Source organism: Diceros bicornis, chromosome 15 (assembly GCF_020826845.1).
Source record: "Diceros bicornis minor isolate mBicDic1 chromosome 15, mDicBic1.mat.cur, whole genome shotgun sequence".
NCBI lineage: Eukaryota > Metazoa > Chordata > Mammalia > Perissodactyla > Rhinocerotidae > Diceros > Diceros bicornis.
The window spans coordinates 34,417,778-34,445,458 of NC_080754.1; the positions used below are offsets into that span (position 1 = coordinate 34,417,778).

A 27,681-nucleotide genomic window follows, 5' to 3' on the forward strand; every position below is an offset into this window, starting at 1 on the left:
CGGGGTCGAGTCCTTCCTTCGCCTTTTCGCAGTTCTATAAAGTTGGACTAATCACTTTTCTCCTCAAGCCTCCCCAACTGGGCCAATTGGCCCTCTAGTGCCTTCCTCACAGCCTGAGCTTCAGTGCTTCATCTGAAGGTGAAGGACTCTGCAAAGTGCGAGGTCATGTACCAATTCCAGAAAATGATTAGAGCCCAAACTTCACTAAGCCGAATTTTCTTCCTCCCTGAAAAGGGAGTAATCATATCCATTCCGCAACCTAGAAGAGACCCTACGTGTAAAGCTTTACGCCCCCCGTTGGCCTCAATCGGCGTTCCCTCTCTGCCTGGCACTTGGGTGTGCAGCACTTGGGTGTGCAGCCCTTGGCATCCCGGCGGCTGCGGGCTGGAGCCTGCAGGGCGTGCGCTGAGCGCCAGCGAGCGGGTCGCTGAGGCTCGGGCAGCAGGAGGAGCGTGTGAGCTGTGGGCGTCCCCTTAAGAGTGGCCGGCCGACCCGGCCTCCGCCTCTCAGTGCGCGGAGCGCGGCGGTCACCTGAGGCTCGCAGGGCAGCCAGATAGCGGCGGGGCCGGCTCTCTCGCCCACCGAGGTGGGAGACGGGGCCCGGACGCCAGGTGCCCGGAGCCGACTGGGAGCCGACTGAGACCGGCGGCCGTCCCGCGCCTCTCCGCGGCGGAGGATGCGGGAGCGCATCTGGGCGCCGCTGCCGCTGCTACTGCCGCTGCTGCTGCTACCGCCGCCGCTGTGGGGCGGCCCCCCGGAGCTGGAGCCCGGGCCTCTGCAGCCCTTCGACCTGCTCTACGCCAGCGGCGTGGCCGCCTACTACAGCGGGGACTTCGAGCTAGCCGTGCGCGACTTGGAAGCGGCGCTGCGCAGCCACCGGCGCCTCCGGGAGATCCGCGCGCGCTGCGCCCGCCACTGCGCCGCGCGCCGCCCGCTCGCGCCCCCAGGCGTCGGTCCCGGGGCCGAGCTGCCCTTCTTCCGCGCGGTGCTGGAGCGGGCGCGCTGCTACCGCAGCTGCGAGACCCAGCGCCTCGGGGGACCCGCGTCCCGCCACCGCGCCAGCGAGGATGTGCGCAGCGACTTCCAGCGCAGAGTGCCCTACAACTACCTGCAGCGGGCCTACATCAAGGTACCCAGAGCGCACACCTAACGCTCCCTGCGGCCCCAGGATGCTCTCTGGAGCCCTCCCCACTGCTCCTGTCTCCTTGCCGTCGTTCTGCTCATTAGCTTTTCAGATTGGGTCTCCTTTAACTTGTCTGCCTCGTGTTTATGGGTCTAGATATCTGGTGGCCCGAGCTCTGCAACCAACACTAGATGAACCTAGGAAAGCCATTAGCTCTTTCGGCATCAACTTCTCTCTCAAAAAGAGGACTGTACCGATAAGATAGTGTTTAAAGTACCCATTCAGCAATAATTTCTGAGACCTTGGCAGAGTTGGGTACAGTAAAACATCTTCTGTCGCTTCATTTCTTGGTCTAGCCTCACTCCCATTTCTCTTCCGTCTTCACTCTTCCATCCTTCCTATACCCTACCTGCGAAAAAGTAAAGAGCAAAGGTTAAAGAGACGGTATGTGTGGAAGAGTTGAATCCGTGCGAGGCAGTCTCACTAAAAGTATCTACCCAAAGTGCTGACTTTTGCTCCTTTGATAGAAGGCATCCAGTTTCTGGAGGTAAGCATTAGACTGGGTTATTTGACTTCAGATGCCCAGTACTCGCCTTTTGGTTTTGTTTCGTGTGTGTATTCAACTTGCCTGAAGTTAGTGTCAGGAGGGTTACAGTGCATATTGGCCTTTTCCCCACTTCCACAATCTGAAGATCTATCTGGATGCCTCAGCAGAGAGAATTTAGCCAGTGTTCCTTACCCTCCCCCACTCTCACTTATCCATATTGCTCTAAACTTACACTATCCCTCCCCTTCTGCCCTTCTATGCCAATGTATCAACGTCTTTTCTACAGCTGTTGGAGAAGTAGCTGCTTTGGCAGTTGGTTTGGTCGCGCCAGCTAGCAGCCCAGGCTGTATTTCTGGAGCGGCGAAAATACACACGATGTGCAGATATCCAGATGCCTTTTGCAGCTCATCTCACAAGGTCTCTGCCATCACAGGTGATAGGGCTCTCTGCAGGTTTGCTGTTGTCTGTAGAGTTCAGGAAATCACAACTGAGACTAACTCTTAACTCCCAGTGCTGTGGCTAAGGTGCTGGAGTTCACTAGACTAGTATCTTGGGCAAGAAATAAGGAGAAAGCCTGAATCCTTTCCACAATTTGTCTTCTACTTGCTTGTGCCTCCTGATGGATTTGCTAAGGCGTGTATTAAGTATAAATCTCCTTTCTTTTAAATGAGTGGCACAGAAATCAGTCAATAGTAGGCAGAGAGGGGACCTTGAGTAACTGACAGCTGAAGACGTCCTAAGCTGGTTCCCAGAGGAGAATGTGGGTGGTCGAGTTTGGTCCCTGCAGCACCGTCTTCCCAGGACTCTCAGATGCGAGGTTGGCAGTCCTGTTGATAGTTCCGTCACACGTCTTGGGCAGATTTTCCTTTCTCAGGTCTGGAGAAGGAATACATATTCATGTTCAGTCCTATAAAAATAAATAACCGTGAGGTAACTCTCAAAATCTGGGTTTCTTTGGTTGTGTGACTAAGCTTGCTTCAGTGTCAATGTTAACATTTATTAGTCATTCTCCTGCTCCTGTCCCCTGGTTGGAGGTCAAAGAAGGCGAGGCTGTCGGTTTAACATGCCTCAAATTTTTGCAGTGAATTGATTACAGGAATTACTCACTCATGGGCACCTCTGTGGGTGAACTACTGGGTGTGGTCTGATGAACCAATGACATTTAAAAAGTCCTTTCAAAAATATGTGAATTCAGGTGCTAACTTCTGTTTTACCAGCAGTGTTTCTGAGAGCAGAACAAGTCTTGCATCTTCTCCCTATTCACCTCTACTCCAATAAGCAAAGTTTCTTAGAGCTACATAATTGATAATCTCTTAAGAAGAAAGTATTGTTATCCCTTTGGAAATTCGCTTTTGGTGGCTGGAGTTGGCAGGAGTGTCTTTGTGAACATCTGATAAGGTGCGTCACGGTTCCTCCCTCCTCTTTCCCAAGAACTCCGCAATTTTATCCTCTGCTTGGCTTCCTGGGAATTTTAGTCATAAACACACACACACAACACACATGCATGGAGACTCCATCCTTTGAGAGGAAAGCAAAACTCTGAAATAATAACAAAGCATCCTCTGGCTCTGACAGGTGTTTATCCAATAGTGTTTATTTCCTCATGCTGGAATGAGGAGTTCCCTGCATGTGCCTGGATGTGATTTGGTTCCTTGTGTTGTTGAATTACTTTTGACATCAGTGATCCAGTTTGCACTTAACAAGGATAATCCTGGGCCAGATGGAATTCAATGAGGACTTTGCAGCCATGATGTGGGAATTGTGAATCCTATAATATGATCAGCACTAGCAGGCTTTCTAGAGATAAGGAGGTACAGTCATTCTCAGCTCAGGGTTTACAAACCACAGACACTCCCGGGAGATGCTGCTCCTCCGCTGAATCCTGGTTAGTGAGCCACTGACGCAGCGGATCCTTTATGTTGGTGTGTTTGAGGGGAAAAAGAACTGAGAATTGTGAAATCTGAGTCCTGTTGAGTTCAATTTCTCATTTCAGAGATGAGGAAAGGGACATCCAGAGAGGGAAAGGGGCTTTCCCAGTGTCACATATTTAGCGGCAGAACCAATGTGATTAGATAAAATGAGCACAGGACTGGGAGTCAGGAGTCCGGGCTCTGCCAATAACAGATGCCCATGCCTGTGTGTGCCCTCTGCCCCATGGGGTTGCCTCAGGTCCCAGGGAAGGCTGCAGTCCCCAGGGCTATCCTTATGCCAGATTTGGACAGTTCCAGGGATGAGTAGGTCCTTGTCCTGTGGGTAACAGACACTCACTACATTTATCTTACGCTCTGCCCTGTAGAATCTTCCTTAAGGACTGGCATGTTTGGAATTTGTCTGGACAGCTATGAGGCAGTATTCCACCTGGCTCCTAGCCACACTTTTTTCTTTAAAGGCAGGGCGAGACTCTTCAAACTTTGATTTTTGTCATTTCAGATTGTAAGATATAACTCATGATTCACAGCCTAAAACCTAAGATAGAGTTTTTATCAGAGTATTCTCTGCTCAGAAACCTTCAGTGGTTTCCCCTTGCTACCATATAAAGCCCACATAGTTTAAGGCAGCATCCACAGCCTGGCTCCCCCTTAACCTTCCCACCCTATCTCCCCCTGGGCTCTGCCAGCCTGAAGCCAGAGGGAACAATGGATGCTTGGTCTTATGTGGCTGACACTTCTGCACATCTGGGCTTTGTTTATTCTTCTTTGGGAGGCATGTAGGCTCTGGAATGGGGTAGATCTAAGATTGAACTTCAGCTCCTCGATCTCTAGCTGCGTGACTGTGAGCAAATTATGTACACTTTCTGAGCTTTAGTTTCCCCATCTGCAAAATGGGGAAATAATGGTTTAGATTAGGTTCAAGAGAGCCTTTATGTAAAGCGCCCAGGACAGGCCCTATGAACACTGGAGACGTGTTTCTTCTTACTATTAGTCATAATAGTAGATTTTTCCTCCTCCTTCTGTACACATTCAAATGGTAACTATACTAACACAAATACACGTATTTCTGTGAGGCTCTCTTTCACTCCCCCTGCGACTCCCAACAGTCCATTATTTCTCCCTCCTCTGAATGTCCATAGCAAGGAATTTGTTCCTCACATACCATGTTTCATTTTTAACCTTGTTTTGGAAAAATTCGTATATTTACCTGTCACTTATATGAACTCTTTGAGATCCAGAACTTAGCAATTTTTGCATCTCCTAAAGCAGGATTTTCCAGATCTGGATGATTATTAGATGGATGAGTATTTTTTTTGTTGTTGAGGAAGATTTGCCCTGAGCTAACATCTGTGCCAGTCCTCCTCTATTTTGTATGTGGGTTGCCGCCACATCATGGCTGAGGAGTGGTGCAGGTCCGCCCCAGGATCCGGACCTGTGAACCTCAGGCTGCCAAAGCAGAGCACACTGAACTTAACCACTACGCCACGGGGCTGGCCCCTGGACGTTTTAGTAGTAATCATCTGGTGCATTAAAAAATATGATTGAAAATTAGAGATTTAGGTTCACTAGGTCTGAGTTGGGTCCTCAGCTTCTATATTCCCCCCAAATACCTAAAACAGGGGACAGTAGCAGTAAATGCTCAGTATATGTTTGCTGAATGAATAATAGCTTGGTTCCTTGGGTATGAAATATTGTTGAGAAAGATTTGTGTGTGGCAACAGGAGGTTTCTCACGTTAGTTATTTGGTTTCCTGGCTAGTCATTTGGGGGAGAAAGTTGCGGAAGGAATGTTGATTGCTTGACTTCTCACTCTTTTCTACTTGCAAGTTCTGGTTCATGTTGCAAACCTCCTCTCCATCTTTTTTCCTAATTTAATTCTTATTATTTAAACTATGCTTTGGAAAATCCTTGACACAGTGTGCCTGCTTTCTCTACATTTGTTGAATTTAAACAAATCTAAGGGACTTTTTTTTTCTTATCTGTGGGTTTAAATAATCAGGAATACTTTGACAGCGTCTGTTTTTGTCCCACTGTTCCCAGCCATTTAAGAAAAAAACAAAAACAAAAACTAGTGCTGTTTATTTTTTTTCATTAAAACAAGCTTGACCCTGTGTGTTTTGTTTCTGAGTTGGTGCTTTGTGCCATTTGATCTTTGTTTTTCTTCCTAGGATTAAAGGAGAAAAACGGAAATGCAATTAAGTTAGGCCATTCTATCTCCCCTCTAGAGTCAGCTCCCTAAACTCCCTTTTTCTTGACTGTAATCTATTTTATTAGTGGTTTCTAGAAAAGAAAAAGTGTAAGCTCAAGAAATTTTCTCACTCGTAGTCTGCTTTGTCAACTTCCTTCTCTTTCTAGAATGAATGCCTGAACAAAAATAAAATTGAAACCATAGGCCACAACTGCGTGACAGAGATCCTGTTAGTTCCAAATAAAAACCTTTCCCGAATCCTTTGTTTAAATCTCTTTTTACCTATATGTAGACTATGTACATTTTGTCCTCAAATTATTTCACATAAGAAGTTGATTTTATGTCTTGGAATAGTTGCTCTGAAATTGTCCTACTGGTTGTTTCCTCAGAGGATGAGACTTTTTTTTTTTTTTTTCTTCTCACAATTGGGCCTTTTTTTGTGCTTGAATCAACAAAATCCACTGGTCACTATCTTTCTGTCTCACTTCTTAGGAAGGAAACCTGGGAGATTCTTTGTCTAGCCAGCTCTTAGGTAGTGTGCTTAGGAGTTAGAATCTCAATTGTTTCTTCCTAGGGAGTTGTCCATTTGAAGGCTCTGTCAGCTCTCTTTATCAGTCATCCATTGCAATTACCAAGAGTAAGTGCCACAGAGGCTTAAAATTCAATTAGGTGAGGATAGCAACTACTTACAAGTTTTCTCCTGTCTCAGTCTGGTGAATCAGGGATTCCTTTACAAGTTTTAATAAAGGAAAGTAATAAACTGCTTGTCTCTCTTCACAGATCCCATCTCCGAGAATCAAATGTGTTCTGTCACTAGTATCATTTGCTCCCTGATAAACTCCAAAGGGATGGCGGTGTGGAATTCTTTTGGGAACGTTTAGTAAAATGTCACCTTGCTTCATGGGTAGGGCTTGATAAATTCAGAAAGGTGGATGGGTTCACCTAAAATTAAAACTTATCAGATTTGGTATAATTAATGGTTCTTTTATATTGCTAAGTAATTGAGTCAACTGTGGATTTCGTAGAATCATAGATCTTGGAGCTAGAAGGTGCTCCAAGAGAGCATCTTGTTCAACTCTCTCTTCAAGTAAAATTATTGCTTTTGGGTGGTGAAGTAGAGGTGAGAGGGGCAGGGTAAGTATTTGCTCAAGAAATGTGGTCTGACAAGGGTGAGGAGTGATGATTATTGGAACTATAAAAATGCTACAGCTTGAGGGGCCCATGGAGATCATGAAGAAGTCTGTCCCTGTCACTTAATAGTCAATGATGCTGGCCTCAGAGGTTCCATGACAAATCAGGGAGGGTCAGCAAGTGGAGCTGGGTCTAGAATGTGGATATTCTAGTTTATAGTTCAGCTCAGTTTCCAGTCTTTATGTAATGGGCATGGCTACCTCCTGAGGGGCAGTCTGGTGAATCAGCGGTGCCACTGGGACCTGTTGCCTTCAGAGACAGAGCAGACACAAGGCAGAGCTTCCTAGACTGCCTCGCCCACCCTGCATTTTCATTCACATGATACATAGGTCACTCATCCAAGAGTCACAGTCGTCTGGTGGAAAATTTTTCATTTCTCATTAGGAAAAATAATTTCCCTTGTCTTTTTTTCCATTCAGTTTTTCTTCTATAATTCTTTTTCTGTCCATGTATTCATCCCTCCTTTCCTTCTGTCTGACTTCCTAGCTATGTAATTTCCATGAGACCTGGCCCTCATTTGCCAAATGCCCCAAACACATCTTTAAAAAAATGATTTGGAGTCAGCCCTCGGAGTCGTCTGCTTTGATGCTGCGGGTATGATTTTCGGTGTTTAGAACTGAAGAGGGCTGCTGGCTATTGTCAGAAGAAGCTGACGTCACTTGACCACACCCCTTTCTTCCTTACCTTGTTTTCTATACATTTTTCTCTCTTCCTTCCTCTCCTCTCCATTCCTTGTCCTCTTGGTGGTCTACACAGTGAAATTACATCTGAAAAGGAAAGGGTTGAGGGGATCAGTAGAGGGAAGAGAAAAGCAGGTCATGGTAGAGACAATGTCAGGTTTCTAGCTCTAACACAATGAAGGCATAGAGCCTCTTATTTAATCTGATGCACAGACGTAGGCATCTACTTCTATGAAACTCTTTCTGTCCCTTTCCCCATATGTTTTGTGCAAGAGTTGGGCATGTGTTGGGAAAGATGCTCTCCTCCCCTCTCAGCTCCCCATCTTTCTGCAACTGCTCCCTGTCATATTCATGGGACATTAGTGTTCCAACCATCCCATTTTACAGATGGGAAAATAAAGCCCAAAAGAAAATCAAGTTGTCCAAATTTATTCAGCAGTTTAATGGAAAAGCCAAGATTAGAATCCAAGAACTCTGAGTCCCACCTCTGTGACATTGCCAGTGACCATTATTTGTAAGACCCACATTGAAAACACAAACTCAACAAAATTAAAATGAAATGCATAGCATGCCACTTACATTATTTACTAAATGGGATAGACCCTGAAAATAAAAGCTACCTTATGCAGTGTTACTTTCTGCACTACTATTCTGTCCACTTCTGGAAAAAATTCAGAAAGAAGAACCTGGGTTAATGCTGTTCTCCAAAAAGCCTAATGAAAATGAATGAGGCGAAGAGTCTTCTTTGGAAGGGAAATGAAGGAATAAGATCCAGAAATGAGGCAGATCCAACATGTCAGATTTTCCAGAAGTTCAGGGCTATCAGACTGATCCTGCTGGAATTCATTATCCGTGAATAATAGATTCAGTTTTTGTGCAAGTAACAGGACACTGCTGAAGATTGCAATGTAATTATATTGGAACTCTGGAAAGGAATGGAGAAAAGCAAAAGATATAATAAAATAAATGAATCCAAAACAAACCAAAACAGAGAAACTGTTAACAAACCCTGAATCGCAAGTTAATTGAGCCAATTTTGATATATTCTTCTTGCTTGAATGTTAAATTTTTAGCTTTCACTTTTCCAAGATCAATAGGCTTGCATGAAGAAATCAACACATAATTAGGATTCCAGACACAGTGAATTACCTTAAAATCAGATGTGGCTGTTTTTAAAAATGGTCTTAAGGGGCCAGCCCCATGGCCTAGTGGTTAAGTTTGGTGCGTTCCGTTTTGGTGGCCCAGGTTCAGTTCCTGGTCGTCGACCTACACCACTCATTGGCGGCCATGCTGTGGCAGCGACCCATATACAAAATAGAGGAAGATTGGCACAGATGTTAGCTCTGGGCAAATCTTCCTCAGCGGAAAAAAAAAAAAAAGATATCAAATTATAGCATCAAAGACTAATCCAGACGACCGTACTAATTATTTCCCCACTGAAGCAAGAGATATTTCTTAAGAATATTTTTCAGATTGAATCCAGGATCAACAGTCAGTATTTGATTCTAGCACATGACATAGAGAAATGCCACCAGAGAGAGGGACTTTCACAGTCGATCATTGTTTCTATAAGATTACCAGGAGCTCAATTATACAGTGGACTCAGCAGGTTTTCAGGTGAGTAGACATTTAAACTGGAATTTCGCAACCCTGGCTTATTGATATTGGGGATGAGTAATTCTTTGTTGTGATGGGCTGTTCTGTGCATTAAAGGATGGTTAGCAGCATCTTGACCTTTACCTACTAGATAGCAGTAGCAACATACTCCACCCCCTCTGAGCTGTAACAACAAAAAATGTCTCCACACATTCCAAATGTCTCTTGGGGGTCAAAATCACCCCATATTGAGAACCACTGATTTAAGCATTTACCCACATTTAAGATAACTGGACATTAAGGTTAGACAAGTGCAAATCAAGTTTTTGACAATATATGCTAGATGACAATGTGCCCACTGATGAATCATGATATTTATGAAAAAGTTTGGCTATAGCTTGACACCTTTTATGGGGGGAAATCCATTGGAAATAGAGTGTCTGCCTCCAGATGCAAATCGCTGGACTTATATCCCATAGTTGGTCCTCCCTTGTGGCTGCACTAGATCAGCTTGTAAGAAAGACCAGAGGATTCAGCTTCTCTCTACATGTTGTTCCAACATGACAGGACAGGTTGCTTTAGCAATACAAACTAACAGCTTTCAGGGATGATTAGGCAGGTGTGTGGTGATGGATGGTAATTAGTCTTTGGTGAACATGATGTAATCTACACAGAAATCGAAATATAGTGATGTACATCTGAAATTTATATGATGTTATAAACCAATGTTACCTCAAGAAAAAACAAAACAAAAAATTGACACCTTTCAGTTGTTGAACTCCAAACTCCAGAATTAATATATTTCTCATTCAACTTGGAAAGTACCCAAACCCAATCATTTAAAAGTAATCCACTGCAACTCTTAGCTTTCTTGGAGTTAGCTCTGTGTCACATATATTCGTGGAAAATGGCTTGACTCAAACCCAAAATGTCAACTTATAGAAGGCTGGAAAGTGAAGAAAGTAAGAGGGGATCGGAGAAAAGAGGAAATGACATAGAGATTGAGAGAGAGAGTCAGAGAGTGTCTCAGTCCTTCAGGCTACTCTAACAGAACACCACAGACTGGGTGGCTTGTAAACAACAAGCATTTTTTTCTCACAGTTCTGGAGGATAGGAGGCCAGAATCATGGTGCTGGCAGATTTGTGTCTGGTCAAGGCTAGCTTCCTAGATAGCCGTATTTTCACTATAACTTCACATGGCAGAAGGAAGCTTCACATGGCAGGAAGCTCTCTGGGGCCTCTTTTTTAAGGGCACTAATTTCATTCCTCTGCCTTCATGATATAATCACTTCCCAAAGGCCCTACCTCCTAATACCATCACCTTGGGAACTAGGTTTCAACAAATGAATTTTGGGGGTGACACAAACATTCAAACCATCAAAGAGGGAGATACAGAAGTAGAGGGAGCAGGATGGAGAGATGATAGCAAAAATGAAGTAAAGGAAAACAAAAGCAATGAAATCAAAGTCCAGGCAGGATTTCATGCATGAAAGGAGGCTGCACAAACTAAATGTGGGTGTTGTGCACTCTGATATCCATGTCACTGTAGTAAAACCAATCATTCCAAAGCAGACATTGTCTTTCTTCACTCCTGTAATACCACAGGCACGTAGTCTGTTGTGACGTTTCTGCCTTGATAAAGCCCAGGGTAGCAAAGTCGATCAGTTTCCTCGGTGAAACGGAGAAAGAAGGAATCCTTTGGGTGAGATTCCACATGCACAGCACTGAATATTTGCTAAATGATATGATTCCTCTCAAATGAATGAATGAATGAATGGCACAGGAACCCAAACAAAAAAGAGATTCCTAATAAAAACGTTCACTATTAATTTGCATTAAATTATATCGCTTTCACAATCAACAATTAAAGAATTTGCTGAGCCCTTATAGAGGTAACATTCTCTTTTAGGCCCTGGGGATATGAAGATGATAAAACACTTCCTTTACCTGCAAGTCAATCATAGTCCATTGAGAAAAACTGTGTATATAATTATAATGTTAATCCTTCACATGAGAAACAGAAGAATAACTGTATACCTCTGTGTGATTACGTGGTGGCAGTTCAGGGTTGTTCTGTATTCAAGCAATGGAAGTAGACTTGGAAAGGGCATAACTTAAAGATTTATGGTAGACGAGAAATGCCGTTTAGAAAATGCTGGTAATTTTTAACTTTTAGACAAGAAGAAAGGACTAAAACAGAAAAACTATTGGAGGCAAAGATAATGGAAAATTTAGAGAATTAATTTAACCAAGAGTACAGGTTATTTTAAGAATAAACTTAAGAATGTGTACTATTCTGAGGCTTGAAAAAATAGATACTATATGGTAATATATGAAATGATACCTTTTAGGAAATTTTACATATAGTTAAAATATACTGCCTCAAAGCTAAGTCCAAGTGAATTGTGGTTTCAGTGACTTTTTAATCTTGTTAAGGGAAATGTCATTTTGCCATTTCACGTTTCTTTGAAATCCTCGGTGTAGCTGAACCTCCCATTTTTTACTTTGCCAATTACTCACCTTCTTTGTGTCTCAGTTTCTATCTCTGTGAAAAGATAGTAATAAAATTACCTAACTCACAGGGGCAATGTAAGGATAAAATGAGAACATATTTGTGAAAGTCATTTACGAGGGAGAAGCATACATAAAAGATGAGGACTGAGGAAGAGGAGGAATTAAAATCCTAATAGAAGACTAAATCATGTACACAACAACGCTATGAACGAGCAACAAGGAGAAAATCATTCATCACGTCACACAGCTGAACTGTGTTAAGGAATTTTCTTACTTTATCAAAATAACTTATTGAATTATTTTTAGCCCAAAAGGTAAAAGCATCAAGGGAATCATTAAACTAATAAAAAGAATCTATTGTGTGTGCGCATGAAGAATCAGACGAAAATAAACACCCAAAGAGGGCAATTGTTAGTTAAAATTTAAAAACAGTATCATGTACCTTTTTGATACGTTTTGTTTGCAAAACAGATTAGAAAGAAACCTGAAATGGCAAAATGACATTTCCCTTGACAGACTCAAGAAGTCATTGGACTTAGCTTTTAGGGAGTATATTTATAACTGTAATTATTGGTAATAACAGATATTGTTTATTGACCATTACCATGTGTCAAGTATTGTGTTAAAAGCTTCACATAATTTTTCCCATCAAATTCTCATAACAACCCTAAGATAGAGATCTTAGTATGATCTTCGTTTTGCGGTAGGGACACTGAAGCTTGAAAGGTTGAGTAATATGTCAGATCACACAGCTGGTAGGTAACACAATTAGAATTTGAATCCAGGCTTTTCTGATGACAAAACCTGAGTTCTTATTTACTTTTCACAGCTTGGGTTTTAACATCAAACAGATCTATATTCAAAAAAGTCCTGCCTTTTATTAGTCGTATGACACTGGGAAAGCTCCCTTATATGAACCTGAGTTTCCTATCTGGAAAATGGGGGTAATCATACCTGCTTCACTGGGTTCTTATGAGAAGTTAATAAAAAAAAGATTGTGGGCTCACCTAGGTCTGCACTGACACAGAAGTACTTGTTCTTTGCCTCATAGCTTCTAGGCAGAGGGCAAACTTGTGAGGGAAGATGAAAGCTAAAAGAATAAGCAAAAATATCTTGATAAACTGAGGAGATAATTACTTATATAGTAGGTACAGAAAACTTGAGGACACATGAAACAAGAACTTGACCTACTCAGTTTGAGCTACTGGCTTCAAGTTCAATTCTCTATACACTGGAGCAGAGACTTACCAGCCTCCTTGCACTATCAGGCTAAAACAGAAATCATCCTCTTAATGAGAACTTGACACTGTTTTTTGGGGGTGGTGAGAAAAGTCCTTTTGCTCTCTTCCCTGCTACATTCTCTGACCCTCTGATTTCACAGTTTCCTTGAGACTGTGGCCTCTTCTTTATATTTTTCAAAAAATGGACTCTGTTCAAACACATTCCAATCTTTCTCTCTTTCCTTTAATAGATAGAATCTCTTCCCACACACCAACACATCCTGGGAATTTTAAACCTCTTTAAGCCTCTTCCCCACCCCTATCCTGAGTACCCCTGGGAGACAGCCTAGGTTTGAGAATCAACAAACATCTCTTCATCACAGATACCAAACATGAGACTGCTCCTTGTATACAACAGTCAGGTAAATGGGACAGTAGCTCCAATAAAAATGTAGAGAGTTATGAGTCTAAAAATCAAGCGATTTAGACTCCATCCCCATTTCTGTTACTAATGTTTCTCTTTAAGCCTTGAGGTCTCTGTTTGGACAAGGGCAGCATTGGACCACATGGTTTACAAGAGGCCTTCTACCTCTGCCAGCCTGAGATTCTAAAATACTTTAGTGGACTGACGCAGAGAGCCAACAATCTACCTATGGAAAAGAAAAATGATGAGATAATAATGTGATAGAATACAAAGTAGAATGGAAATAAAAGGAGTTTGACAGGTCGCGGGAAAGGAGGTTCTTCCAGTGTGGCTGATGCTAGTCCTCATCTTTGGACAGTCAATCACTTTAAAGTAAAACTTGCCAGAAGGTCACTCTAGGATTTAATTTGGTGGTACTTTAAGAGGTACAAGGTAAACTAGGGCATGTTCGGGAAAGACAAAAAGATCGTTAACAGATTCAAAACTTTATGAGAAACAGTTGAAATAGGGATGAATAGACTGAACAAAAAAAGACATTTTACAAAGATCATCATCTGAGACAGTTATTCTTGATCTTTATGGCACCAAAGGAATTGAAGAACTAGGACCAAGTAAGAGAAGTTACAGAGAACAAGATCTTGGCTCAAATATGAAAGACTTTCCTAACACTAGCAGCTGTTCAGATAGAAGGAGGAGCCCCAGAAGAAGGTATTCGAACATGAGTTGGACAAATGCTTAATAGAGAGGTTGCATTTCAGGTTCAAGAACTTAAGTGATGTTGAAATAGATAAGATTTAACATATGTTCTGATCCAGAGTTAATAAGACTCCATGATCTTATGAAATGAAAATTTGTCTTATACCCACAGATAATGGATCATTAAAGATTTTTTTATTGGAAAAACCCTACGGCTCTCTATTCTGCTTCTTGATTCTGGTTAATGTAGTCTTCGACCAGAGGCACCAGCACACTCCCTATAAATAACTTATGTAATGCAAAAAAGGGAAGAGAAAAAAACAACGCCAAGGTCTTGAAACCATAGGGGAACACACACTCATGGAATATTTAGCAGTAACGATATCCACATGTATGATCTGCATCGGTCCTCTGATTTCTGGCTCAAGTGTCTCTGAGATGACATCTGAAAAGGATTTAGTTGCAGTTACAGAGTACCAATGCGAGTTTTAAGTGTATAACAACTCATCAGAACATCCATGCTTAGGAATTGAAAATGGGTACACCTATCTTAGCAAGTACCCCACGATATGCTCAGAAAACCCAATTTCATTCACAGAGCCTTTGCTGTGCTATTCTAAATTGCTTCATTTGTGTGCTATCCAGAGGCTGAAAGAAACCCTGGCCGTGTTCCACACTGTAGTTCAGTCAGTTCTCAAACCTTTTGCCAGTGTTAGTTCTGGTCAGTTTCACATGTGGGTTGTTAGGGGGTCTGTCCAGGACTTCATATTTAAGAATATTTAAAGGATATTAAATATTCCTAAAGAATATTAAAGAATCCCTTCATCTGGCTTCCTCATCTCTGCAATTCCTGCCTTACCGTCTAGATGGAAGGGGGAGGAGTGTCTGCTACCCCTGGGGAGGAGGGTAGTGGAAGTCCAGGCTCCATGCTCTACCTGCTGACCAAGCCAGGAGGCGGGGTGGTATTATCACAAATGTTTCTATTCTGCTATGCTTAACTTTTCTAGTCTTTCAGCTAGAGAGAGCATGTTTTTGGAGGGCCTCTTTTTTTCTACTCATATTGGCATGTTCAGGTTGCAGGCTTCTCCAGAGTCCAATCTCAGATATATAGGGGACAAAAAGAAAATCTAGGAAATTCACCACTCCATTCAAGTGCCAGGTCCCTAGCCAGTCCACCTTCTGGCCACCTTTCAGAGTCTTCCTGTGCTTGCCTGTTGTAGTTTGTCCAGATTTTTAGGTGTACTTAAGGGAAGGTCTAAGGAGAGATGAATCTACTCCATCTCGTACAGAACCAGAAATCTCTATGCAGACTCTTTAAATGATATTTAAATTATAATGATGATGATGAATACAATTTGAGTGGACTTGATTTCAAAACTCTGATTAGCTTTGTTACCAACGCTTTACTGCAGAAAGCTACAGAAAAGCCTTTCTGATCTCTAAGAAAAATCTCAAGTCGACTTTCTCTCAGCACCACTAAATCAAACTTAAGTAGATCAACTGGACTGTGCTGTGGTTCATGTCAAGTTGTTGAGTATTCTTTCCTACTCACGCTTTAAGAGGTGTAAAAATTCCCAGCCCTTTTGCTGAGTTGCCACCAGCCTGCCCTATCACTTATTTATAGGTCCATAGAGGAGACCTCTCCGGAACACTGTGATTTAACTCTTCACAAATGAATAGTTGATCATTTTAGTTCATTTTAGGATACTTAACAAAGATTTACTTGCTATGTTATATGTGGAAAACCAACTTATTTAACATTTAGAATAAAAAAAATTGCTCCTAAGTAATGATTCCTTTTTCTCTTTTCCATTGAACCAGAATAAATATGACAGTCCCATTATCAATACCTCCTAAATTCCAGATTATTACATGTGAGTCTTTGACCTACACTTCACACATGGCTGACATCACTGTTAGAATCTTTGCACTTAGGAACTCAATATGTGTTTGTCGAATTTGAATTGTCAGTTCTCCTAGGACATGGGTTTGTCTCTGATTCTTCTCATAATTAAGCATTTAAAAATGCTATTCTGTGCACTTGATCATAATTTTTTAAGAGAGCTATTTCATGGGGGTACCAACTTTAGAGGTTAAAGATTAATAACATGAAGTTGCATGTGGTACATTGGAAACAGTATTAGAGAAAGGAGTTAGAAACTTGTGGCTCTAATTATAGCCAAGGCACTAACTCTAACGGCTTTATGATGATGAACTTCCCCTTCTTGGCCTCAGTTTCTTCATTTATAAAACGAGGTGATTGGAATATATAATCTTGAAAGTCTCTACTAGCTTTAGTATATTTTAATGTCTGGCAAAATGTTTCCTCAGGTAAATGAAGTCATTAAATGTTACTAAACTGTGAAACTCTCAGCAAGAGTTGGGTATTTGCTCCTCAATTTGATCTCAATAAATCCTAGTATCATACCTTTAACATTAAAAATTTTGATATTTAGATACTAATATGGTAGGCTTAGGCAAGATAAAATATTGAACATATTGGAGAGGAAAGTCAAATGGGCAAACCCTTCACAAATGTAGAAACAGTCTTTTGTAGTGGTTTCAGTGTCCTGAAGAAATATTTTGATCTCATTACTCAGTTCAGAAACTGTATCTCTCTTCTCTGACTTTAGTCTTAGAAAAAGTGTTATATTTACTACATGGTTCTGCAGACCCCCCTCTGAAATTTTGTAAGCTAACAATTAAGATTCAATTTTATTCAAAATTTTCACTGTTTCCTGTAGTGCTAGATAAGACCAGGATATAAATTGTTAACACCAACAGTTCTCTATGAAGAAAGCAGTTATGTATTGGCATTCAGGCAAGACCTCTTATTTGAAATGCAATTGTTTTGCTGCACAAAAAATCAGTGCTCTGTCATCCATTTTGATTTCAACACATCTTGTTCCAACACACCTATGTTCTGATTCGCACAATATCATGAATTAAACCATAACATCAAAGCCTTTCCATGATGCATGGACATTTAGTGATACGTAAATAAGAAGTTATTCTCCACTTCTTCCTCGCATGTGTACCATTTCTCCAGATATGATTCTTCTCTAATGGATTATCCAACTATAAAGCAAAATATTATTATATCTAAACATGTAATAGTAATTGTCCTTTCCCATTGTATGTATTGTATTATATTATGTGATATCCTGCAGTCATTTGAAAATGGAACTTTGCCAGAAGCTCATTCGTCTTTCCTTCCAGTCATAATATATGTTATTAATTTTGAGACTCTTTTTGTGAGCTTCTAGGCAATAGTATTTAATGTAATTATTTTTGCTATAAGAGGTATAACTTTGCATAATGCCTTTTTTTTTACCAGTTGCATTATTTTTAGTTCTAGTGTTTATTATTGATTTTATCTCTACCATTAGGCTTCAGTGAATCACTAAGAACTATGTTTCTTTTTTTTTGTAAAATGGAACTATATCAAAACATAGCACTGATCATAAAATTGCAAATTTAATGATGGTAAACAACATCATGTAAATGATGTAAAGTAAGCAAGATTAAATGCATCTTGATAACTGAATGGTAGCTGACAGGCAACACCCAGTATAGTCCAGCAAAGAGCTTGTATGACCTTAAGAATGTCGTAATTAATAAGACCATAATGAGATTTCTATGAAAATCATAATTAAGCCTACATTTCAAATTAGTGAATTATACCTGAACCAAATCACTTTTAAATCTGAAACTGTTGGCAGTGCATGTAATAAGCCATGAATGATCTATATATTTTAAGAAACACTTTTCTAGAAAGTAAATGAGATGGTTTTATGACCTTTTGAAAATTACCTAGTCTCTGTGAAGCGGGGTTAAGTCACAGGAGTGTTATGAGGATTTTATTAGTGAATACTTGTCAGGCATGTAGAATAACACCTGGCTCATAGTATAAGCACTCAGTAAATAGTAATGTTGCTGATGCTATATTATTATCATTATTATTTCTCTAGTGTGTTAACTGTCGTCTGTTATTCCACATCACGTCTTTCTTATTTGACCTAAGAAGAATTGTGACAATTGTCATTTTCAGACTTCATCTCTCAATTTTAATTTTGTAGCATGAAATTAACTCTACCATAGTGTCATTTGAAACCTAAATGGTATACAGTCTGATTACAAAACAGTAGACACATTCCACAGATCCCTGGAAAGGTCTTTAACTCCTTTGAAACTGTTCGCCTTACTGTAAAAGGGGACTACTACTAATATTGACTCTATCTGTAGAACCAGTTTACCATAAGGATTAAGGAAAGTATTTCAAAAGTGTTCAAGTTCTATACAAATGTAATGTGAAAGCAACGTTATTTCTTGTTCATATAAGAATATGTAGTTTATAAAATTGTTTTACCTTATAAAATAAAACAAAAATTTTCTTTTTATTTTCCATCACATTAAATTGCTCACTTTTGCTTGAACAATGATAATATCCATACTGGCCATAAAGTTCAATAATATAACCTAAAAATATTTTTCCAAATGCTTTCGAGCTTACATACATCAAATACGGGTAGTGTAGACATGAGAGCATATGTAGAGATTTCTTTTTGTTCTTGAAATTTTTAAGGCCTCTGACTTCCTTTAATACATTCCAGACCCAGGCATGCCTTTATCCCTGGGGGGTGGGGAGTGGAAGCTGTTGCTTAAAACAACACTTGGAGCAGGAAGTGTTTGATAAGGCCAATGGTTAGAATATTTGCAGCTTCTTGTTTTGAATTCCTACGATAACATCAGCTCCCAAATATTATCTGGCAATTTGTGGGAAATCTAGCAGCAATAAAAATTGGGCCTTCAAGTAAAACTTTCTAGATATGATATATGAGGCAGAATGAAATGAGGGAAATTTCAACATGTGAGGGAGGTCTGAGTTGGTCCCATAGGATAGTAAGTGGAGGTCTCATTACTTTTCAAGTCATAACAGGAATGATCATAGAGCTGAAGTATGTCAGTGCTCTGCCTTCTTAGGGTTTTTTTTTTTTTTTTTTTTTATCAGTAGCTTATTTGTTTTATGAGTCAGTCTCTTACTAACTTCTTTATTGAACTATACATGAGAAGCCAGCACCATTATGTTTGATATTCAAATGTATGGCAAGAATCAATGTTGGGAAAATCGGAACAGTTCCTTCCTTTAAGTCATGCACCATATCAGTGACAGAGTCAGAACATGCGTAATATGTCCCAGCACTCAGCTTCCTGAACTGGTTCTCTTTGCTTTTGAGTGGTGAGAATTACAATGGGAATGAAGATTATCACCTCTCATGGTTGCATCATGCTCTGAAATTTGCGAAGTATGTTCACATGCGTCCTCACTTCCTCATGAGAGTCCTGTGAGAAAGCTGAGGTTCAATGGCTCGTCCAATCGGTCACCGAGAGAATGGCAGAGCTGTGTCTCAGTGGAAGTTTTCTGGCTCCAAGGCCAGTCTTCTTGCCAACATGTCATAGCTGCTCTCTGTTCAGATTTGAAGAGTTCTTTGTAGTCACAGAGCTATCAATTCTAGTAAGTTTCCACTGCAAGGCTGTCATGATGCTACTCTTCTGTGTCTTTATCTTTTCTGATATGTGGTATTTCCAAGCTAAAGAGATTATAATTCAGTCATATGCCCCTCTCTTTAATATATGGGAGCTTTGGGCCCCATTGGGTGTCTGTGCTCACTGGTCTATGACAGCATGGGAGGGGCTGGCTGTGAGAATCCTGTTTCCAGCCAGCAGCTAGCACAAAGACACAGCTGAATGTGGGATCATCCAAAAGCTTTTTCCATCTGAGTTGGAATTCATAGCCCCCTCTTTCTTCAGCCCTCGGGGTACTACTCCCAATTGTCCATTTCACATAAAGGAAATGACAGTCGTATGGACCTAGATTATTTGTCCAGTTCATGGTGTGTGTTTCTGTTCCATTTGTAAACATCCTATTTGTGCTCTGTCTAAATGCTAATGTAAGTGCTGGATTTCATTCTTTAATTAGCTAAAGGACTGCATGATTTTCATAATCTAAGAGAGTACATTGAAAGAGATGGATTCCAATTACACGTGTTTTTGTTGCCTTGTTTTTGTTTTTGCCTTTTATGTTATGTTTACATGTCTTGCCCTTAAATTGCAGTGACTTAGAATTACAACTTGTTTTTGTTTTTTAGTTTTCCCCTTAGGTGACATATCTTCATGGACTTAGCCTTCTCTTGTTGTTGTGTACTACATGACCCAAGAGAAATTTCAACTAAATCTCTGCTCTTAAATTTTTGGATGGGATGTGTTGTTCTTCCACATTGGGGAATTATAAACAAAATATTGAACACTGTCATTTTGAGGGGTAATTCTTCATGTTTTATAGACTTTGAGAGAGTTTGGCTTTGAGAGTTCAACTTCAAGCTCCTGCATATAGTTTTGTAACTTTGTACAAGTTATTTAATATCTCTAAAAATAGTTTTGTCACCTGGAAAATGAGCATAATAATGTCTCACTTTTCCTGTCTGTAGAATGAGCAACTCCAAGAAGTATTATGAGGATTAAATGAGCTAATTGGTATATAGTGCATAGATATGCCTGGCAAGTCATAAGCATGAAACAAGTTAACCTTTCTACTAAAACGAATGGATTACACTTTGGGAAATATTGATTCTATTCTTTTAATAAGTTTTCAAACTCATGATATTGATTAGGTTTGGCTTGGCTATGGCAGAATTATCTTGATAAAACTGAACCATCGTGGGTGATCAGTCAGGAAGTCTGGATAATTATCCTCATCATTCCCTTTCTAGCTGTATGACTTGGGACAAATTATTTTACATCTTTACGTCTGACGTTTTTCTTATGGTGAAGAAAAATGGCGTACTTATACTTGGTCTCCTTACTTTATAGGATTATAGGAGGGTATTTCTTTATATTGACTGTATAAGTACTTTGTAAATTACAAAGTACTATCTACATGTAGCTTCTTATCATCCCAGCTTTATCAATTCCTATTTTGGGTTGGGCAGCATGTCAAAGGAACCCAGTGCCCTACTGTTGTTGGTATATTGTACTGAAGCACAACCAAACTGTTACATTAGGGCTGTTAACCTTGAATCAGCCTTTCCAAGGCCACCATTGTCCCAGTGCTTATGGAACCATGCCTGGGTTCAGTGGAAATTGCAGGGAAAATGTGAATCAGTGAGCTGTTTTACTTGGCTGCTAAATTTAGTTCACTGTTTCATAAATTAAGACAAATCTGTCTAGAATGGTTCTTGTTGCTACCAGCAACCAGGGTCATAGAATTGAAGGACATCAGATATGCAAGAGACATGGAAAATAACTTCCTAAAGTAATGTCTTCTGCAAGAATCCCAATGCTTGTTGCAGTGCTGAGGAAAGCTAAATAGGAAATGTAGCTCCAGGCTTGAGATTTCCTGCCTGTAACTCAAAACGGATGTGAATGTAGATGGGACATGTGGTCAAAGGTTTTACTTTCCCCGGTGGAAGGAATAACATCAGCATTAGATTGCTGATGATCGCTTTTGCAATGTATGTAGCTCCACAATTGCAGGCAATAGAACAGAGATTAATTTGCCAGATCAGCTCATTCTCAATTCTCATTATACGGTGTATCAGATGGTTAGTCATTGCTCTGTACCAATGTTTGTGAAATTCTCAGAATTAATCTAAATTACTTTGGTTTTATTTACCCAGCCCCATTTTTTTTTCTTGGAAGTAGAGGTGATAATGGAGTAATGGAGAAAGGATGTTACTTTTTCATCATCTAAAAGAAAACCTAAATAACTTGACTGGAATATTTCAGTGAACAGTATAAACTTACAGCGTTCAATCTTCAATTTTCATGGAATTTTCATGAAAGATTAATGTGGTAAGTTTTGCAAAACTTAAAAAAAAGCCAATAGTTTTTCAATTATTTCCAATATATCTACTGCTAATCCTGGTGACAGTGATATTAAACCGAAACAAAACAAAACAGACGAACATTGTTTTTGTACGGTCACTTATTTTAATTCCCATGGCCTGTCAGATTCTCATGAGTGCCATCTACTGATCCCCCTCCTGTCCCCCTGGACATCTTCCTTGATGACTTCAGCTTCTGGTTTGTGGTTTCATTATAGTCTTTCCTTTTGTCCAGCTGCCAACCTCTGTGAATTCAACAACCGTGAGGACATTACTTGGAGAGTTTTCCTTTAATATTCTCAAGTTTTTTTCTGATTTTGCCAATACTAGCTATCTAGTATTTCAGAACTTCCCTTGATGCTCTTTGCTACCATCTTTATTTATCTTTCTGTCCAAACCAACCCCATGGCCAGCCTCCTTACCTATTCCCTTGTATAGAGGCATATGAGCATTTGCATTGCAATAAAGAGTACAATCACCCTTTCCCTTAACTTTCCATCTTGTCAAGATTTGCCGTGCTCAACTCCCATTCACTGAATACTGCAGACAAATGTCACACAGCCATGCCTTTGAGATCTACCATTTATTGTCACTACGTGCAAACAGCTAGGGTTTTAGTGTTGTTTAGTAGTTTTCTGCTGTTGTTGCTCAATATTTTTTCTCAGAGTTGAAGTTCAGAATCACTTATGGTCCCCAAATCTGTAATCCTTCATTCTCTGCTTAACTCTATCTCCCACATTACTAAGGCAAGCAAGAAGCAATAAGGGACAGAATTGAGGGTGGTGTGCTGGGAAAGGCAAAGATGGGGCATGTATGTGAGACACTAAGAAGGTGAAATTAATAGGGATTTCTATCTTTTTATGGATAGGAAGGTAAAAGCAAAAAGAAGGGGATCAGAATAGACCCAGAGATTTGGAGACTGGGTGACTGATGGATTGTGATTCCATGAAACAAAAAAAAAATACAGGAAAAAAACTAGAGTGGGGAGGAAGGATGTGATTTTCCCTTGCCACTTCTGTTCCTCTTTGCCCTTTTTAAAAGTCTAATTATTTATGCTTAATTACCTTAAATAAAACAGAAAAATTTATTGCTTGAAATGAACAAGCTTTCAAAATAAAAGGGCACATACCAGAAAGACTAAAAAGAGTTCAGGTCCTGGCTTCCAGAAAGAATAATCCTCTTAATAAGTCAGGATCTCTAATGTTATATAACTAGGACAGCATTCTGCCTTTGGAAAAATGTCGTTAAGTCCGTTGCCCTTTCTCTTATTTTCAAAACTATCCATGTAAGTGAGATGTGGCTCTTAATGGGAATATTTTCTAGATTTTATGTCTTGCCTTAAGCATCACCTATTTTATGAAGTCAACTGTCTGCTCAGAGGGTTTTGCAAATCAAAGATTGACAGAGTTGGTGAGGAAGTGACACATGGCATGGGGGTTATTTTAGTAGCAACTTGCGCTGAATATCTACGTGGCCCTTGTATACTATTTCAGCTGAAACATTTCCTCTTTGGTAGAAATATAGTATGGCTAAGACCTACTGGAAAATATTTTTAGTCCAAAACATGGCCACACATCTTTAGTGACACGTTAGTAGAACCTGGGATCCAGGTTGTTCCTACCATAAAGCTCAGGTTAAGTTCTCTCTTTCCTTATCTATAGCATTTTCTTTAAGATCCCAGCCTCTTTGTATCCCACCTTCCCCACCTCACAGAGAATGTCACAACATAAGAAACAGATAGTGAGTTTCCAACATTTTTTTGCTCTCTTACTGTCGGAATGCTATTTTTCTCTACCAGGCTATGTAGTCTTTAAAAAGTTCATTTGGCATCATTCTTTTCACAGAGTTATTCAAGTCTTTTTGTTAGGTGTCTGGCTTCTACCATCTTTTCTTTTAAACTTATAGGTTGGTATTTTTAAAAAACTCTCTGACATAGGTATATATAACAGTGCCAAATACCCATTTGCAGACATTGAGGTGCATCTTTTCCTAACCTAAATTGTCATTTGTGCTGCACATATGTTGTAATAACACCTCTTTTCTTTTCTTAGTTAGACTAGGAAATAGCCTGGGACAGCCTATTATATTGTTTCATTAACTATGAATTTGGGAGACACATGAAGTTAAGAATATGTATTCATTAAATTAAGTTACTGTTAAGGTGACAAATGTGTCCACTTTGTGTTTCCACATGGCAAATGTGATTTTTAGAACCATTTCTATCAATCTGAATGCTTTACATCAATCAGAAGTCATTCAGCAAATGTGAGTTTAATGTCCCTTGACAAATATTACCTAGAGGGTAAATTTGTCTCCTCAAATCAGAGTTAATTCTAAAGCCAACACATGATTTTTGGCTTACCTTCTTGTTGTGTGGGTGATATTCCTCTTCGTTGGTACAGTAAAAAACTAGCTTTAATATTTAATTCATTTATAGGATAAGCATTATATACTAATCACGACAGAATCCCTATCTCATAGTTTTGGGAGGGGGCAGGCAGACAGATATCTCAGTATTAAAAATAGTATGTGAGAAGGACTATGAAAGTGCTGATTAGGGAACAGATAACTCTGGAGCGAGTCAAGGAAAACTTCCCTGGGAAGTTGACATTGGAGTTATGCCTTTAAAATGAGTGAGAGGTTGCCAGACAGAGGAAACAGGGTTGGGCCCTCTAGATAAGAGTAGTAACTTGTATTAAGACTTGAGGTGCTTAAGTGTTGGATGAGGAATTCTACAGAGTATACAGTCCGTTTTCTAAGGTAATAGGTAGTAAAGATTTTTTGAGCTTGTAATCTAATTCGCGGTGAGAACTGCAAAAATTATATCTATAAAATGTTTTTTTGTTTACCAGATGAATATTTTGTTTTCAGTAGACATTTTACTCAACATATTTATTTAGCGCTTATGATCTAGTCGACTCCAGAAGGAAAAATAAATGAAAAGGAAACGAATGCTATCTTCTAAAGAAGTTACCAATTATTTGAGGACATAGCCATGCTTATTTATTTATTCAAGTAGGAAACATGTTCGAGCTGATGCATCATGAGAAATGGAAAGATGCTGTTGGAGCACAAAGGAGGGAGCAGTTCTGAAGACTTACTCACAAGGCCCTAGAAAAATCTACCTACAGAGAGGATTCATTGACTTCATATTCTTTCCACTTTATGGCACAGACACCAGACCACAAGTCCTTTACCTCACCAACCACTGAGACTTTGCCAGGCCCAGAAAGCTTTCCCCACAAAGGCCCCCATTCATCATTTCTTCACTCTGTGATTGAAATGTGATGTGGTAGCAGGCTATACTAGAGCTAAATATGGGATTGAAAACCCCAATTGCACTAGGGTGGTAGCTTTGTGGTATCCAAGTCTTTTTTAACAGACCTCACAAATTGGACACCCATCTTGTCCTGTCCAGATTATTATGACTCCATTGGGCTGGGAAACCCCAGCATGACAACCAGCAATTGTCTCCCAGTTTCTGACGTGCTTCGCCTCACGTGTCTCAAAGGCCTCCATGGCTCATTCCTATGAATGCTGCATCCCTGCACTGAGAAGATACAGAAAGAGGGGAGGTGGAGGATGGGGCCTAAGGGAAGCATTTGTCACCACCCTCTAGAGTCAGGAGAGACCATCCACCTGGTCCTGCCTCTGATTTGGAGGGTAGGAGCAGAAGGTCACAAGAAGGAGAGATTAAGCAGTTCTTGATAATCTGGCCTCAGGATATGGGGGCCCATCCTGTCTTGCTGTTATTTCAAATACTATTTTGGAATTTTTAATTAACTTCAACATTTGATTTACTCAACTGGAATCTTCCTTGGTCCTTTTGTATGAAAGTTGGCGGCAGGAGTCCTAGGAGACAATAGGCTAGAGCATGTAGTGTGATTGTGGAGCTTGCAACATTTGCCTGGGGACACTGTAGGGACCTCCGGGAAGACTTCTAACAAAACCAAGTCTAGTTCTTGTTCCCTCTGCTGTCATACACTCAGAGTACTTGGATGGTGTAAGTGTGGGGGAAGTGAAGGGTGATATAGGTAAGGGTCAAACACTGCACATTCCATGGGTGGAAGGAGGTTCATTCCTGAACATTTCCAAATATTACAGGAACTGTTTTCATGGCAGTCATATATGTAAAAATTCTATCTAAAATTTTTCATTTTAATAAAAATGAATTTCATTAATAAAGTATCTTTTGTTTTTTTAGTTTTTTATTTTTTAAAAAGTGAGAAAATATTCAAGCACAGGGATCTTTCTTTTCAGTTTTTGACATTCTCACAAGTCTGTAGCTGTTTCTCAGGGAAGTAAAACCAATTTTCATGTACCCTTCGGATCTAGTCTCATATGTTGTGTTAATTTTCACCCTGATACTGCAATTATTGAGTATGAGTCAAGAGAAAGGTATGATATTAGACACAGTTGTTATCCTTCCATCCCCACTTTGTTGACAATCAGTCCCGTCACAAGAGAGACCCATGTTTTCTTTCCGCATCAGCAGCGTAGAAAGAAGCACAGACCTTGTGCACACTTACCACTTTTGAGGTCAACAAAGAAACATGGAACTTTTGAGCTTGATAAATAATCTGCTTTCTCTCCCTCGCTCCCAAGGCATCTTAGAAATGCTAATGTAGTCCAGTACAGTTATTTCACTCCGTATCGCCAAGGGATTTTACCCCACAGCATGATTATCCAAATGCAGTATTAGGTGTATTAGTAGTCCGAGGAAATAACATATTTGTGATTCAAAGATATTTTAAAGGCAATACTCATTTTAAGGACCTAAGAAAGAACTCCTTTAAAAATAGCTTTAACTTTTATGCTTATTACCAATTGATATTTCAGATCTATTAAAATAAAGATTATTTCCGTGTGTTCCATGTGGTCTCTGTTACACCTACCTTGAGTAAAGTCAAATTGAAAATCAAGCATGTAAGTTTTGATAAGAAAAACTTTCACGGTATAATTCATGTGTTGAAGAGTCAGAAGGCAATCACTTTTAAGAACTTGTTAAAAGCTTGGACTGATGTCTTTATTTATAATATTTTTTTATGTATGAAATATAATAAAGCATCTTGCAGATTAGCTATCTGTGAAGCTGTGGCTTTACTTTACAGTAATCCAGACAGTGTTTGTCTTTGTCTTCTTTCCTCCACTTTTCTGCCCTTCTCACTCATTCCCTACCCAAGAATCATCGTTAAAAACAAAACTAAAAGTGGGAGCATTAATTTATTCTTCATCAAATATTGAGTTCCTACAGTGTACTAAGATCTTTAATTTATATTGAAGAACAGGGTAGATTGGTATCATACAGTATTTGTCCTTCTTTGTCTGACTTATTTCTCTTAGCATAGTGCCCTCAGGGTCCATCCATGTTGTCTCAAATGGCAAGATTTCGTTCTTTTTTATGGCTAAATAGTATTCCTCTGTGTGTGTGTGTGTGTGTGTGTGTGTGTGTGTATCACATCTTCTTTATCCATTCTTCCATTGATGGACACTTAGGTTGTTTCCATATCTTGACTATTGTAAATAATACTGCAATGAACATGGGAGTGCATATATCGAATTAGTATTTTCATTTTCTTCAGATAAATAGTCAGAAGTGGAATTGCTGGATCACTGTGTAGTTCAATTTTTAATTTTTTGAGGAATCTCCATACTATTTTCCATAACCGCTGCATCAATTTACATTTCC

At 39.9% G+C, this 27,681-nt stretch overlaps 1 protein-coding gene across 1 annotated transcript in view; it reads left to right on the top strand.

The window, feature by feature from the left end:
* The first annotated feature begins 567 nt into the window (after positions 1-567).
* P3H2 (prolyl 3-hydroxylase 2) overlaps positions 568-27,681 on the top strand; it is a 147,141-nt gene continuing 120,027 nt past the window's right edge. The window contains exon 1 of the mRNA XM_058556120.1: positions 568-1,129. Coding sequence (XP_058412103.1) covers positions 677-1,129 — 453 coding nt within the window. The 5' untranslated portion in view covers positions 568-676. The remainder of the gene's footprint in view (positions 1,130-27,681) is intronic.